The sequence below is a fragment of the Chanodichthys erythropterus genome, chromosome 10 (genome assembly GCF_024489055.1).
Source record: "Chanodichthys erythropterus isolate Z2021 chromosome 10, ASM2448905v1, whole genome shotgun sequence".
Lineage (NCBI taxonomy): Eukaryota > Metazoa > Chordata > Actinopteri > Cypriniformes > Xenocyprididae > Chanodichthys > Chanodichthys erythropterus.
Genome location: NC_090230.1, coordinates 4,656,479 through 4,673,855, shown reverse-complemented (window position 1 = coordinate 4,673,855; position 17,377 = coordinate 4,656,479). Strand labels below are relative to the sequence as shown.

The 17,377-nt window shown below is 36.4% G+C and overlaps 1 protein-coding gene across 5 annotated transcripts in view; it reads right to left on the bottom strand.

Annotated features, from left to right (window-relative positions):
* The window catches only part of mark1 (MAP/microtubule affinity-regulating kinase 1), a 63,248-nt gene that overhangs the window by 5,408 nt on the left and 40,463 nt on the right, over nt 1-17,377 (bottom strand). For 2 of the 5 annotated variants that reach the window (XM_067395864.1, XM_067395865.1), the window contains exons 5-16: nt 15,640-15,705; nt 15,477-15,547; nt 13,598-13,654; nt 13,225-13,461; nt 12,640-12,759; nt 10,819-10,918; nt 10,499-10,611; nt 10,146-10,299; nt 7,206-7,387; nt 6,992-7,086; nt 6,583-6,747; nt 5,484-5,741 (exon numbers count right to left, since the gene is read on the bottom strand). In XM_067395864.1, the coding sequence (XP_067251965.1) occupies nt 5,484-5,741; nt 6,583-6,747; nt 6,992-7,086; nt 7,206-7,387; nt 10,146-10,299; nt 10,499-10,611; nt 10,819-10,918; nt 12,640-12,759; nt 13,225-13,461; nt 13,598-13,654; nt 15,477-15,547; nt 15,640-15,705 (1,618 nt within the window). Of the gene's footprint in view, nt 1-3,097; nt 3,122-3,147; nt 5,386-5,483; nt 5,742-6,582; nt 6,748-6,991; nt 7,087-7,205; nt 7,388-10,145; nt 10,300-10,498; nt 10,612-10,818; nt 10,919-12,639; nt 12,760-13,224; nt 13,462-13,597; nt 13,655-15,476; nt 15,548-15,639; nt 15,706-17,377 lie in introns of those variants that run through there. The other 3 variants (XR_010896058.1, XM_067395862.1, XM_067395866.1) reach the window with 3 other exon arrangements.

Sequence of the window (17,377 nt, the reverse complement as noted above, 5' to 3'; positions counted from 1 at the left end):
ATGAGAATTTTTAAAGAGAAATGTTGGAGGATTTCAATATAAGAGAAGAGGAGCTTGGGTCTGTTGCCTAGCATTATTTGTTTGAACCGCGAGAGGCATCTATTCTTACCTAAGCTTACGCTTCTCCAACATCGGGTCAGATGTCACTCTTCCGACTGTTACCGGAAGCCTGTTATTACAGTTTATAAAGTTATAAATATGGATATTTTTCTTACAAATACGCATCTAAAATCTAAGGTAACATAATCATTCTCTCCCATTATAAAGCGTGGAAGAGCCAGGATATTTTTTAATGTAACTCAGATTGTGTTTGGCTGAAAGAAGAAAGTCATATACACCTAGGATGTCTTGAGGGTGAGTAAAGGGATAATTTTAATTTTTGAGAGAACTAAAACTTTAAGGCCCGTTCACAACTAAAACGATAACTATATTTACATTCTAAACATATGCTGCATTCATGTCACCAGACACTTTAAATACTTGAGGACTTGTGAATATCTAGTGGATTTTGATTGGCTGTCAAAGTTTTTATTGTTCATCGGCACAAACACCTCAGCCAATTTTAGTGGTCAACTAAGCGTACGTTTACATGACAATGATGTACTAAAATCAGAAAAGTTTTTTCTTTGCATCTTTTTACAAATTTTGTTTCACATATTCACGTTTTTGTGGTTTACATGGAGACGATAATGGTATCGTTTTCAAAAACTTGCACTTTAAAACCAGCTTTCAAAAGTTTGCGTTTTCAGGCTCCCAGAAACGGGTAAATGAACAGCCAAAACACATAAAACATTTTTTTTTTTTTTTAAATTATTTTTGTTTAGGGTTTAGATTAAAGTTAAGCGTTGATATTTGTTTCAGAGTTGTGTAGACAATCAGAAATTATGATTTATATGATAAATGAAACATTTTGACTCGTGAATGCGGGGTTTGTGCTGAACTGGTTTGCCAAAAATAATCACACAAGAAACTGCTCTGAAAGTGATTTCAATGATATTGTTCCTCTGTTGTTATTGTGAAAGCTGTGTCGCTGAGAATGATTATGACTACAAACCATATAACTTTATGGTTATGGTTAAGTATTTGTTTCAGTGTTTTGTAGGCAATCAGCAATTGCGATTGACAAGTGATTCCAACAGTACTGTTCCTCTGTCTTTATTGTTATAGCTGTTGTGTAGACGTAACTATTCTCTTACAATGAGCACATTTTCATGCACATCAGTATGCTGATGATAACTCAAAAAAATCTGCTTAAATGCAATATATTTTCTTCTCCCCTATCGCGAAATGGCTCTGTTTGGATGTGCTTAAACCAGCAGTAAAAGTTCAGTCACATTTGCAGTTGCTCTGTAAAATTTCACGGGCGAAATCCAGTCATTGGGGGACCTGGAACATGATTTCTGCTGAAGGGGCCCAAAGCAAAAAACTGTACAGGGGCCGAGAAAATGTAGCGATGAACCTGAGTGCACATTTATGAGGGCAAAAAAGTTCCCTTTGCTCATGTTCAAGTTGGTGATGCGAATTTCGCCGCATTGACCAACAGAAAGCTGCTTGGTTTGAAAGTGCCTTCTGTGTGAGCTGTGCTACGTTCATCGTTCCTCTATTGACAATAGACAATGGACCTTTTTTGTCTGCAAAATGTTGCTGAAATATGCTAATGTGACTGTGCCCAAAGACTATGGATATTGAAAGACAGTTCAATCCTATTACTTATGAATGGGAGAAACTGCAACACGCAATATGGTGGAATATGTCCCGTCTTCTAAGTAAACGAGCCAATCGCTGCTTGGTAAAGTCATTACATCAATGCAGCTGCCGTTAGAAGCTCCGGTTCCCATAGAAACCTGAGACTCACGCTTAGGACTGCACATGCGCATTGACTCGTCTAGCCTGAAAAATAAGCTTTTTAAACACTATTTGAGCATAAAAAACATCATTTATGGGACAGTTATTATCAGATTTTGTTGCTGATTTGAAATATTTTATTTAATTGTAAGTTTGCAAAGCAGTTTTTGAGATTTCAGGATTGTCCATTCAAATAGACTGGACTTGGTCTTGGATGCCCGCAAAAAATTGTCAATCAGTTTTTATGCTTAAGCTGTTTATGACTTTACTCTGATAAAAGAAAATGGGTTAACACGTTAAATGACCACAAGCATTGTCGGCTTATTATGCATAATCCGGTTAAAAACGTACATCTAAACTCACTCAATGAATATTACAATTTCAGGGTAATGGTTAATGTTAGGGTTTAGTATTTGTTTCAGCATTGTGTAGGCAATCAGCACTGTGAATGACATGGCCAATGAAATCTTTAGAATTGCCCGTGGGGCGGGGTTACAAGTGGGGTTACTTGATTACAAGTTCCAACATTATCGTTCCTTTGTCATTATTGTTATAGCTGTGGTGTAGACTTTGCTATTCTCTTACAATTAGAACAACTTTACAGTTATAGTTATCATCCTTGATGTGAACAGACCTTTAGACTTGCAAACTGAATTACATGACGCAAGATTTATTCCAATTTACACCAATACATACTGCAGTTGACGGTCTCATCATGTAGATTTTTTTTTTAATATAAAAGCCATGAGCCGTGTGTTACAGTGATTTTACCACAGTTCAGGTGTTTGCTTGTTGTGCCTGTTTATATTTCCAAACTGGTGGAAAATAACTGTAACACATGGCCTCTTACTCCTTTATTTCATCATTCTCACTCTGTAAGTATAACATTATCTGCCTTAATGTGATTTTGACAGGCAGTGGACGGTGGCAATGGAGACCAGAAAGATACATTTCAAAATGTAAGGAGGAGAAAAGGTACCGGATCACTATAAACCATCAGCATTCAACATATTCAACAAAACTACAGCTAAACACTTCTAAACACGTCTGAGGACACACAGGTGGGGGAAGTGTCATCGTCATCATCAGGAGGAAGTCAGTCTGCAGGCCGTGCAAACATTCACAGAGGTGACAGATGCACAGATCATTAGTAAGAAACACACAGGTTGAGACTATTTCTGAGGAGAAGGGTGTGTGAGGACACATTTTCATAAGTAAGTCTAAGGGGAAAGGTCAAACTATTGTGCCCTACCTCGCCATTCTGAAAGACAGAGTTCTACAATACAAACAAACAAACAAACAAACAACATGTTCAAACCAAAGCCAAAAACCAAGACCACTGGGTCAGCCCTGAAGTCTGAAGAACAAATCAACGAAAGTGAAAATGACCATACATATAATGGAAGACTCATTTATCTACAGTAACACTATGATTTTTAAAAAAAAAACTTGATATGGGGAAGAGTGTAATTCCTGCAGCAAACAAAACCTCAAACAGACGATAGGGGGCAGGTCTGAGAGTGATGTTAACCCATGGTATCTGATTTCAAATGCAGCCAGCTGCCTGATAAAAGATCCAGCTCACTTTACCCAGTGTCCTTCACTGACTGCAGCACACTCAGAGTCAATGCATGCTCAGCACTGTGTGTGCAAGTGTGCGTGTGTGTGTGTGTGTGTGTGTGTCAGGCCACCTGGCTCTCTCTCCTCCATACACACACTGCAGCAGGGCTGGGCATTGACACAAATTTCACAATTCAATTTGATTTTGATTCACATGTGATTCAATTCAATTACAATTTTGATTCAATTTAATTCTATATCAATTCTTTTGGATATATATCAGTTACAGTACATATAAATTTGTAAAGAAAAAAAATTAACTTCTTAAAATGAACAACTAATTTGTATACAAACATTTAAATTGCACATATGGCAGTTTTTATAATAATAATAAAAATAACTTTTTAATGAAATAATTATATTTCTACTCCAAAATCGTTTTTTGAAATATAAACATTTAAACGGTGGTTATCATAAAAACTTGTGATTTATTAATTATTGAAGACAAAAAGTTAAGTAAAAATGTAATATGTAATATAGTGCATATATTTAGCAAAATGCTACTCTCTAGAGTTCATTTTTCTAGCTAACTATCGAGTTTGTTGACATTCAAAAGGCTTTCCTGAGGTAAATGTTCCTGAGGTAAACAACGTTTACAAGCTGTTTTATTGACGTCTTTCAGAGGTTGAAACACTGATTGAGCAATTACATGATATATTTCAGTAAGTTGTGCTGTATCTTTCAACATTCCTTCTGATGTCCATTCATGCTTATTTGGTGCTGTAACTAGTAGGAGAGAGGAACAGATGATCGGTTCACGAAATGGCTATAGAGGTCCATCACACCACATTAAAGAGCACCGAAATGGTATTTATTGTTTGAATATTGTGTAAACCTAAAATCTAATTTGAAAACCGACACTTTGTTTCATATCAAAAGTAACAAAAGCACAAATCTTATTGAAATTACTGTACAGCAGGTGCTACAAATTGTTTAGTGAAGTTTTGTTCAAAGACATTTGACATTCAATATCATTTGATCAAAATAAGAACCGATTAAAAATTGAGAAATCAATATTTTTAATCCAGCCCTGCTTTAGCTGTTAAAGCAAGATTTCCTGCAGTAAACACACTGTTTGTATAGCAATGGCTCTCATTCAGGGGACCGGGGCCCAGTATGGGCCTCAGAAAACCTCCAAGGGCACTGCAAGGTGATGTAAAGAAATTGAAAGTATTAAAATACTTCTAACTATGCAAAAAAAAAAAAAAAAAGAGAGAGAAAAAAAGTTACATTTATAACTGATGTACACTACAGTACTATAAAAGTTTGGGGTCGATACTATTTCTTTATGTTTTTTAAAGAAGTCTCTTATGTTCACAAAGGCTGCATTTATTTGATCAAAAATACAGTAAAAACGGTAATATTGTGAAATATTATTACAATACAAAATAACTCTTCTGTTAATATACTGTAAAATGTAATTTACTCCTGTGATCAAAGCTGAATTATCAGCATCATTACTCCAGTCTTCAGTGTCACATTCCTTCAGAAATCATTCTAATATGTAGAAACATTTTTCTGATTATTATTAATGTTGAAAAAGTTGTGCTGCTTCATATTTTGTAGAAATCATGATCCATTTTGTTCAGGATTCTTCAATGAATAGAAAGAAAAGCATTTATTTATAATAAAAATATTTTGTAACAATGTCTTTACTCTCACTTTTGATCAATTTAATTCATCCTTGCTAAACCAAAATATCAATTTCTTTAAAAAATAATATGCAAATGTAAAAACAATATGAACCACAACTCATGTTGCAGTTCTTCTTGCAAGTACCTCATTTTTATTCACTCATCAAAGCCAGTTGTTCTCATATTTGGTCAATGTTTTCTCATATTTGGTGAATGTTAACCCATCTTAAACCATGAAGGGGAAATGAGCATGTAATGCGCACTTAACATATCCTCTTCTGGATGTCTGGTAAAAGCACAGGCCAATCAACAGAAATATGTAAATTGTCACTTCACACATGAAACTGAGGTGCAGAGATTTAAGTGATAAATCTAGAGACTGACCTTCTCGCAAACTTGGAGGTAAGCTTGCTTATGAAGCCGGACGAGGTGCCCCTGCGGGCCTGGGCGAGAGCGCCTGTGTCGTGGGACAGCGTGGGTGACGCGGGGGGGCCGTTGTATGTGGCACTGCGCCGGTCTCTGAGCTGCGCCCCGTGGAAGGTGCTGCGGCTAGAGGTGCCCCGTGGAAAACGGGTCCGATCCGGAGTCATACTGCTGATGCTGTGAGCTGACGGAGACGTGGATGGAGCCCTGGAGCTAGAGCTGTAGGCAGACAGTGATTTAAAAAAACAACAAAAAACAAACAAATGAAACTGGACTCATTATGTAGAATTTTTTTGCATTCTCTTTCGGCCATGCAGGTGTTTTTAGCTTTTTTACTAAGAACTGTTTACCACAGCGCTACATTCAACAACATAAACTTTACAGCATACACAATCATTTTCTTTTCAAAAATACATTAAGAATATTATTATATTCTGTCCACTTAGAATATTTCCTGAGTGATGTACGCCATACAAAATATCTATAGCATTACGGGTTATATTACCTACTACAAGTCTTTTTATTGATGGTTTAAAGTAATGTGTTTTGTTACTTTTGTACTTTTTGTCTGTTCCTGCGCACGCAGGAATGTGCATGTCTAAAGTGACTACATTATGAAGAAGAGACAGAATTCGAATTCAGTAGTTTTAAAAAGGTTTAAGCATATTACACTGAAAAATAATGTGCGTAAAACAGTGTGTAAAATTATAAAATAATGCAATACTTTACTTGTTACATCAAAAACCTGATTATATATATCATAATCATTATCATAATCTGATTATATAATGCATTTTATTTGTAATGCGTTACCCCAACACTGGTTATTACAGTTAACGGAAACAAATTTCATTACTTGAAACAAAAACAAAAAGACTTTACTTCATCTAATTAGCAAGGCAACATTTCTAATTTAATGTAAAATACAACAAAATTACTAAAACTAAAATTGAAATGAAAATATAATAAATATAAAATATAAATTTAATTCAAAGAATTAATAAAACTAAAATAGTATCTCAATGATACCAAAATAACACTAAAAAGCATGTGTCTTCACCCCTTGAATTCAGTGTTATCCTCGATGGGTGGCAGCGGAGACTTGGTGGGGTGCCCTGAGGCGGACATGGACTTCACATGACGCGGTCGAGTGGACGCCACTGCGGAGGACGCTCCGGGAGACACAGAGGAAGAAGCACTCGCAGAGGTGGACATCTCCGTCAAACTGAGAAGGAGAGAAAGCGAGAAAGCGATAGAGAAGAGACATAAATTAGGCAAGAGCCAGACAGGAAGACACAGAGGAGACATTTGCAAAAGCTTAAATCTTATTGGTCTGTATTTTTGTTGAAAAAATCATCTTGGGAAGAGGTCTATATCAATATAGTTTCACATCAGTTTGAGTTTTAAAAACTTTGCAGTGTAAATTAAGAAGAAGAGCGTGTGAAAATGTGCGCTTTGAATCTGGTCACCTGCTGTCTTTGCCGTTAGGGATGGCTGAGTACCGCTCTGTACTGGATCGCTCGCATACGTATGTATTTCTCCTGGTCATTCCACCAGCGCTATTCTGTTCACACCAGCACAAACACAAATTAATCATAGACTGAGAATGTGTGGACTATTGTTAGTCATATTTAATTGAATCCCACAGCAGTGGCACATGATGTGGTTCCCGTGACCTCTCACCCCTGAAGCTGTGGACGTCTTCCTGCGTTCCTGGGCCACTAGAGGAGAGGTGGCCATGTCTCCTTTAGAGCTGGAGGAGGGCATCTTACGGGACGCATCCCATTCCTCCTTCTTCTCTCCTTCCACGCTGTTGGCCTGAGAGCGTTTGGTGTAAGACACGGTCGGAGGTATGGACGGGGCAACTGCAAAACAATCAGACTTGTATTCAGAGTATGCATTATTTTGAAATGAAAATATGTCAGCTCAAAATCAAATGAGAAATAGACCATTATCATTAAATTTCAGTTCTTTTCAAATATGGAAACTTTTATAAAATCAACTCTAATGTTTTTATATAACATTTTTCACAAAAATATATATTAATGTTTATAATATCTTAGTATCTTCATGCCTTATAGATACATAAAGCTAGGCGATAATATAGTTCACAATTTGTGACGATACAAGCATTTAAGCATTTATACTATAGTATATATTGCCCTATGCTAGTATACAGTATACATGCGGATAAAATTGGACATACTACTATACTGTATACTTATATATACACTAGGGCTGGGCGATATATCGCATACGATTTTCACGCACATTTTGTCAGTAAAGCCGGTTCCCTGATTGCCGCTAAATCGCCATCACCTGCTTTCAAATGGAGCGGCATTTAATAGACAGAACCGTAGTTCACTAATAAGCCACGCAGTATCGCGTTCATATCGCAGATGAATCGCCTTCGATAATGAACGCGATATTGCGTGGCTTATTAGTGAACTACGGCTATCAGGGCAACCAGGGAACCGGCTTTACTGACGAAATGCGCGTGACAATCGCATGCGATATATCGCCCAGCCCTAATATACACATGTATACAACTTTATATAAAAAGCTTTGTGATAATATAGTTACATCTTGCGAGTAAATAAATCAAGCTATATAAGATTTGCAATACAATACAGTGTTGGGGGTAACATTACAAGTAATGTGAGCCAAGTAATCAGATTACTTTTAAGTAACTAGCAAAGTAACACCTACTTTTAAATTTGCAACACAATATCTGAGTTACTTTTTCAATAAACGCAAGTAACGCAATAAAGTGAGTTACTTTATTTTCCCATTTATTGACTGACTTTGCATTTCCTTCAGCCTGAGGCTTATTCATTTCACTTTTGGGGTGAAAGAGAAACTTTTGTTTTATTTGTTAATAATAAACAAACAAGCAAGCTCAGCACAAATTAAGAAAAGTAATGAAAAAGTAACTTTATGCATTACTTTCTATAAAAAGTAACTAAGTAATGCAATATTGTAACACATAACTTTTATAAGTAACTTTCCCCAACACTGATACTGTGTATATCGATTTACGAGAGTTTACTGTATGTATGCGCCAGAGGTCACGTTATACTTTCGCACTGTCGAGGATTGTACAGGATTGTAAAAATCCGTCATAATCAATTATTACCCGTCATTTAAATTTTAATAGGCCTATTTTAATGATAATAATAGCTTCTGTTTTCATCCACATTGTCTTACAGGATAAGCAAATAGGCCTAGGCTAAGCATTTATTTATATTATGAAAAGATAGTTGAATAAAGACTGTGCGTCATATTCAGTTTTTATCTTGAACAGTTGTCGCAGATCGTGAGTGAATGTGATCATCCCTTCCTCTTTACTACTTTACAGAATAAAATAAACATGAGTGAACATCAGACAAATATGTTGAAAGATACAGTACCTTACCGAAATCTGTATCATGTCTTAATCAGTTCAATCAGTGTTGCAAATAATGTCACATAACATACCTCAGAAAATCCATTCGTTGACCATAAACTTGATAGTCAGAAAGAAAAATAACTCTAGAAAGGAGTATTTTGCTAAATATATGCACTGTATTACTTTTTTTTTTTTTTTTTTTTCATTTTACTGTTCTTCAATATTTAATATATGTTTGAATGAATCCATCAAGTTTTTATGACAGCCACCATTTAAAACAAAAAGAACTGGATTAGAAACTTAATCATGTAAGTGTAAGTATAATAACTAAACTTTATTATTATAAAAAACAAATCAAACGCATCGTTTTCATTTTATTCTGGAGACTGAACTCGCGATCTGCTGCCACACTGCAGCACACTCACCACCAACTGGACAGGGATGGGAATTACAGTTAAAAGTTACATCAGCCTCAGCGTAATCTGTCAGAATGACGGAGGGCCTTCAGATTTTTCCGTTACTACTAAAAAAAATCTGTCAATGACGGAAAATTTTCAGTTAACGTGACCTCTGATATGAGCATAATGTTGGATTATAATATATATACAACTTTATAGAGAACTGTGCAATAATACAGTTTACATTTTGCAACGATATAAACAATCATGCAGTTGAGATTTGCTATATAGTTTATAAACCTTTTACATGAGTATCGGTATGTATGCAGCTAAAGTTGTATATTCTATATATACAACTTTCAATATCTCACTGGACGATATTATAAGCTTACATTTTGAGACAATATAAACAATCATGCAGCTGAGATTTGCTATATAGTACATACCGCTTAATGCGAGTGTACTGTATCTAACCGGGTAAGGTTGTATAATTAGTTAATTTGTGAAGTAATAGAGGTTGATTTTCATTTTAACAGATAGATTTAACCCTTTTAATTTTTTTTTTTACTTTTATGTATTGATTTTACTGTTTGAAAATCCATAATAAAAATATTAATTACTATATGTTTAAAACTATGCATGCCACTTTCTTTATGTAGACTTCACATTTAAATTGAGCTAACAACTGTTTCTGAATTTATTTTTATTTATACATCAGCAAATTAATTATTAGATAACTGATAACTCAATTTTTGAGCTAAATCATTTTTCATTCAGAATTCATCTGAAATGTTGATGTTATACTGCGCAGTCTGGGTGTGTGATCATGTGTTGTACCGTGGTCGCTGAATCGTCGCTGTTTCTGCGTGGCAGAGATACTGCGCTGGACTTTGGAGTGTGCGGGTGACTGCGTAGAGCTGTTGTTCAGGTCGCTGCTGGGTCGTGACCTTTGACACAGGTTTGTGGTGGACAGTGAATCGCTCCCTTCAAACTGCAATGAGCAAACCAATTTACAGGATCAGGGTTATTATAGTTATTTTATTACTAGATTTGTAACTAAAACTACTTCAAAATAACAATAAAAACTATAATAGTATCTTAATGATACTAAAATCACACTGCACAGGATATATGAAGTGGATCTGTCATTATGACTGATGTTATCGTAGTTCATGACACTTGTGACTTGCCTCTGGAGGTTTCCTGCCCAACAGAAGATAAGTGGCCATGACCTCGTCATATTTCTGCCCTACTAATGCCTCTGTGATTTCATCTTTAGGGAAACCCATAGTGATCATCAGTTCTGAAAAAGGGAGAAAAAAGATGTGATGATTCCAACAGAATTTCTTTGTTATTCTTAATGCATCAAGGGAAATGTTTTTCTTGCACAAGCGCACATACTTTTTGCCATGTAGTGTATGATGACCCAGACATTTTTTTAAGTTCTGACCATTATGAAAACAAATGCATGAGTAGGAAATAAGGAGAGAGAGACAGGGAAGATACAGACCTATCCGTTTGGTGTCACTGAAGTCTGGCTCAGGTTCTGTATACGGCTTTAGTTCCTCTTCCTCATGACCTACATTTATCCAGCGGTCCTTCATGATTTGCTGTGTGAGAATAGCAGACGTTAAACTACACATTCTGTTCTGCTAAAAGAACAGTAGACAGCCTTTACCAAAATATATACAAAAAAGCAAAAATGAGAAAGGCAGGTTTTGCGATTAATGTTGTAACCGTAAAACTGGTCACAATGAGCAATTATCAAAAAAGAGTTATTGTTATTTTTACATTCTCTATTACAAACATTCATAATGATGTGATTTGTTAGAATACAACAAAAAATGACTACACCTGTCGATAGTCAAAAGTCGATAGACTTAACATTCACTTAAGACATAACAGATAATGTTTGCGTGAATTTTTTTTTAAAATACTGTAACTGTGTAAATGTGTGTATATGGATCGCAACGTCTTTGTGCGTGCACTTTGGATCTGTCAGTCAGCGTTTTGGTTACATCCGCATGAGTTTAAAAAGTCACATTTCATTGGTTCAGATTTATGCCATCGAATTCGCTTTGAATATTCACAAAGTGGAATTCTGTGCTTTAAAACAATACCAAACTTGTGTTGAGAGAAGCAACAGTTGTACAGAAGCGAGCAAAGAAAGGTACTCCTCTCAAAAAAACAAACAAATAAAGATACTTTTAGATGTTTGATTGCTATTTAAAGCATTTGGATTGCTAGATGAGGGCTTAATGAACTAATTTTTGTGAAAACCTCAAATTCGTTTAAAATTGACATTTTTCACTTGTTTTGCCTGTAGCTCGTAATCCGCCTATGCGCATTCCGACTCATTTTGCCAGCACGGGTCACACGTATATAGGTAACACTGGGCTTTTACTAAGAACCTAAGAAATTAAGTCATAAGTATTGCAATTTTACTACTGTAAAGTAAAATAATTAATACCTATTATGAAACATACATTTGTTTTATTTTACAGTATAGTTGTACTGTTGAGAGTTTCAGTTGATGAGAAAATACTTTTACTATGGTCAGAAGCAAGATACTGTTCAATTTTTTTATTATTATTATTATTAATTTTCTTTATGTTGTGACAATGTTTCCCTGTTTTATAGAAAATTGTATTGGATATAAATTTTTTCAAGATATTGCATCAAAGTTACAAATTCTAGTTTCCAGTATGCTGTAAGCATGTAATATATGCTGCTGCTGAACAAATAGGCATACATAATATCCTCTGTAGTAGATTTAGACAGGTGGAGCTGGGGGAGGTGGAAGGTCACAAGAAATTCTGCTGCAGGAACGGCTTACACAAAAACTGGACCAGAATATTTAAATATTGAGCAAGAAAGCTCACAAACTGAAGATACAACAGGGGGGTCGATCTGCTTGCGCCATTTGGTTACCGATGCCATTGATAGCAGATTAATACAGAAGACTGATCAGTTTACACTATCTAGAGTAACTGAACTTCAGGTCATTTCTAGACAAGGACAATTTGTGACATGCCAGGTTTAATGCTTACAAGTGTGAATGAGATTTGAGAGCTACAAGAGAAGGGGAGCAATCACATGACTTCATAAGACTTGGAATATAGCGTACGGTACAGGTCTTATGAACTACTTTTATGGTGCTTTTTGTCCTTTTTTGGGTTTACAGTTGCCCTGTTCACAGTATGCTTTCGTGTATAGAAAAGAGCAGTGAGAAAAGTCTGTTAAACATCTTTTGTGTTCCACAGAAGAAAAAAAAGATGTTTTTTCTTTCAAAAACTCAGATGGGTGAGTGAAGTGTGTAGAGCAGTCTCACCTCTAGACTTCCACGTTTGCCTGGATTAAGCACCAACAGTTTCTTCAGAAGATTTTCACAGTCTGTGGACATGTAGAACGGTATACGATACTTCCCTCGCAAAACTCTCTCTCGCAGCTCCTGTGTGGACCAACATTCAGAGTAAGACAACATACAGTGTGCTTGTAGGGAACAGGCCTTAAAGGTGCTCTAAGCGATGTCACGCGTTTTTAGGCCAAACATTTTTTTGTCACATACAGCAAACATCTCCTCACTATCCGCTAGCTGCCTGTCCCCTGAACACACTATAAAAAAACGCAGTCTCTGTAGTCGCCACAAGCTCCAAAAACGGCAATAAAAACAAACTGGTGCAGCCTGGACCACGAATCATAATAAACACGCTCCAGCCAATAACCAACAAGAATGATTTTAAATGCGCGTTCATGACTGTTTCAGGAAGCATGGAGGGGAGGGGAGGAGGAGGAGGAGGGAGGGTCTAGCTAGCCTCTGTTTTGTTTGACAACACTTCGAACGTCAACAGGAAGTTACTCCGCCCAGGATCGCTTAGAGCACCTTTAAGTGATCTTGAATGTAACAGTAAATGACCTTCAAATTCTGTCCGTCAAAGGGAAGTGACCCGCTGACAAGCGTGTAGAGAATCACCCCCAGACTCCAGACGTCCACCTCTGGCCCATCATACTTCTTTCCCTGGAAGAGCTCTGGAGCCGCGTACGGCGGACTGCCACAGAACGTGTCCAACTTACTCCCGATGGTGAACTCATTACTGAAGCCGAAGTCAGCAATCTTTATATTCATGTCCGCATCTAGCAGCAAGTTCTCAGCCTTACAGAGAGAGAAACAAAGCGGTCAGCATTGTTTACGAATATTAGAAATCAATGAAACACAAATCATTAAAGGTGACCAGATCTACACCACAGGCTTAAACGGTGTATGTGTGACCTCCTTGAGCGAGTCTCACCTTGAGATCCCTGTGGACTATCCTCTTCTGATGGCAATATTGCACTGCAGACACAATCTGTAGTCACACACACACAAAGTCACATTAGCATGCCAATTAATGCGTCATTCCACAAGCCAGGCTTTTTTATCTGCAAATTAATGCCGAGAAAGTCTCCAAATTGTACATATGCGCTAGACGGACATGCCATTTTCACACCTGTAGATCATTTGCTTAGTTCCGAAAAAGGAATTCAAATTGTTACAATGTTGAAATTTGAATTGCTTGGTTCGGTTCGCTTTCACAATGCAACATTTCTAAATGGACCAAAATACTAGTAACGTGAGGGTAAACTGTCCTCTCATTGGCCAGAGTTCACCATCCATCAGGATGGCTAGACAATAGCTCCATGGGTTTATTGTGGCTTTTTAAGATACAGCTTGGTTTGTTGGTCAGTTGGGTCAGATTGCTTTCTAACCACAAGCAAACCACAAGCTCATACATGCCTAAACGAACCGAACTAAGGGAGAAAATGCATCAGGTTCTGAAACAAACACTCCAAACGAGCCAGGTGTGAAAAAACTTTAATATGTCACTGTAGTTGACAGACAAATATAGAGATGGAGAGATGGTTAGAGAGAGAGAGAGAGAGAGAGAGAGAGAGAGAGAGAGAGAGACTGGGGTCTTATATTCTCACTAATCACCTCCTGCAGTGAAATGTGCTGCAGCATAAAAAGCAGTGACTGCAGCCCCGGGCTTTTATTTGCCTTCATTAGCAGAGCACGACTGAAAATGGCCAATTAATTATTTCACGGCAGCAGGGGGTTCAATTACACTCACCCTGAAGTTGAAATGTCTGTTCATTTACAGTTATCACATGAACAGCTAATCAGAGGGAAACCTGACAAACGCTGTACTGACGCCGTCACCACTAGAGGGTGTGAATGAGTTCAGTGAGTACATCTAAACCGTATTAACATTTATCAACATTGATTACAGGCCATACAATGGGGAAGATGCTTATTTCTTTTTTTTAAGGTTCCATTAATGATAAATAATATATCTGATATTCTATAAATGTTTTTTTTTTTTGTTTATATTTATTTTTTTAATAGATGTTTTAGGAATCCTCTTTTTTTTAACCAAATAGCCTTATGATACAAAAATATCATAAAGTAGGTCAAATTAATATGGGACTTTGGTGAACATTTAATTCAATAAAACATTGATTCACTGAAACCAATATTTTGAAAGAATTCAAGAAAAATAAAAGTTAAAATCAGAGATGTGTTAAATAACACTCTTGTATTCGTGAGTATTCTTTACGAAACTGCCAAAAAATATTTATTAAGATTTTCTTGATAATTTGACTTTTATATAATCAAAATAATATTGAATATACCTTAAATACTTCTCTACAAGTAACTATTTTTTAAGTTACAAGTACTTTTTTATTTACTTTTTTTTTTTGCTAGTAACTATTTTTTGATAGTAAGCAATATCCCCTCAGACTGTAACTAGATTAGATACTAGTACTTATTCATTATATATTAGTACCTATTCCAATACTGACTTTTATAGTAACTATAGTTACATGTATCTAAGTATATTTTATTTCTTTATTATATTTTTATGCAAATCAAAAAATGTAAATTTAATATTTATTTTTACCATTTTAAGGTAGCATGCCAGACCTACTACAAATCCCTTGTCACTGTAAGAAAAGATGATAAAAACTGACACATCAGTAAAGTTTGTACATACAAATATTTACAGAATTAAGAAATTCTGTTTTTTGAACAAACTTACCTTGTAACTGTAATATTTTATATTGATTGTTTTATCATTGATAAGACAGAGACAGAGGAGAGACAGACAGAGACAGAGATGTGTGTCTCACCTGTCGAAACTTTGCTCTGGCCTCCTTTTCCTTCATCCTCCCATGAGCAACTAAGTAGTCAAACACTTCACCTGACATAAACAGAGACATTCAGAGATGTGTGTGACATGATGAGCGCTAAGAGTCATATTAAATATTTATTTCACCTGTCCATCAAACTCACCTCCACTCGCATACTCCATTATTAAATAAAGTGTCTTTTCTGTTTCAATGACTTCAAATAACTTAACTGAAAGAGAGACAGATATAGAGAGTGATTAAATATTTTAGGCCGAAAACTCAAACATTTTAAAATGAACTAATGACTATCTACTATCTAGTTCTTAAGACACAGGCTTCACATAGAGGCTAAGTTCATGCAACTAGCCATAGATCTTTGCTTGAATTCTCTCAGGAACTCATCTATGGCATGGAGAAACAACCCGCCAGGGATGCTTGTTATGGAGATATGCTAAAATACATGCAAGACGTCACACAGTTTCTTTCCATTTCATAGTGATGCTTCACGGTATGTGAAGAGCTTCAATAATTCAATCAAGCCCCTGTGGACAGACTCTAATAGCGTCTGACTGCTTCCTGCATGCAGTCCTTAACATGCATTTTGTTTGTGTGTGTGTATTAGGAAAGTGGCAGGGATAGGTGGGTAATCACAGCTTTTAGTTTGATTAATCTAAAATCCAGCTCAGTCTCGGCCAATCAGAAGCCAGCACTGACACGCATGCGGTCCCAGCAGGAGAACAGCTGAAACAGCCAGTCATGGTGATCAATACAGAAGTGAAAACGGAGTCTTGTGATGTCAAGAGAGGCAAAAAAGAGCTGAGTTGGTCAGACATGGGCCACGTAGAGCAAATCGTGCTAAAGCAGCCTGTCTGAATGACTCTTCCATGATTTCCTTCCATTAGGAATATAAATAATCCAGTTAACATCAGAAAAAAGAGGGAAAGTGCTATGTCATGAAAGAAACTGGGCTGTGATTTAAAGCAAGACGGAGATGAAGGAAGACATTTCTGGTTAGTAGGTCTTTGCAGCCCTGGGGTCTCATTTATAAAGCGTGCGTACGCACAAAACGGGGCTGGAAACATGCGTACGCCAGTTCCCGCGCAAAGGTTGTGATCTATAAAAACAAACTTGACGGGAGAATGTGCGCACCTTTAAGCGAACTTTGAGCCATGTGTACGCACATTCTGGAGACAAAAGTGATATGAATTGAGATAGTAGATGTGCTACTTTCGATCACTTTCCAGTGACACGCTGTTTTAATGACAGCGAGGAGCGCTGGGAGCACAATAATTCCTCTTTAAACTAAACTGCAGATGTTATGACAAAATATTTTTTCGAGAATGACGATCAGTGATGCACACTTATCTTCAAACAGTTACCATTTGAAGGATATATTTTAAGAAAAACGGTAAGATTTGCATGTTTTCTTTTCAAAATACTTTGTCAGTGACGCGCCGAGTCAGACAATTGTATTTACACTGCAATAAATAAGTAGTCCGATCTGTTTCCACTAAAAATAGCCTATAAACTTCCTAAAAGATATGTTCACCTCATCAGCAAAACTGCATAAATTTGATTTGAATTGTTTAAAACTATTAAAATACTATGTGGCCAGTGGAAATGAATGAATCAACTCTATCCTAAAACCTTCTGAAGTATTTTATACAATTTTGTTTTTATGGATATTTTGATATATTTATTCTAAAACATAACGAGGATATTGAATGATCTTTATCAATATAATGTGTGGCACAAATGGCATTTATAGTCCATATCTAATATTTTCCAATGTCTTGTACCTTTGACGGTGTTAACCATGGTGTCACGTGGTTGGGAACGTGTATGGAAATTATATGCAGATGAGGTTATGCATAGTAAAACTAGGCGTCGTAAGCTCCATA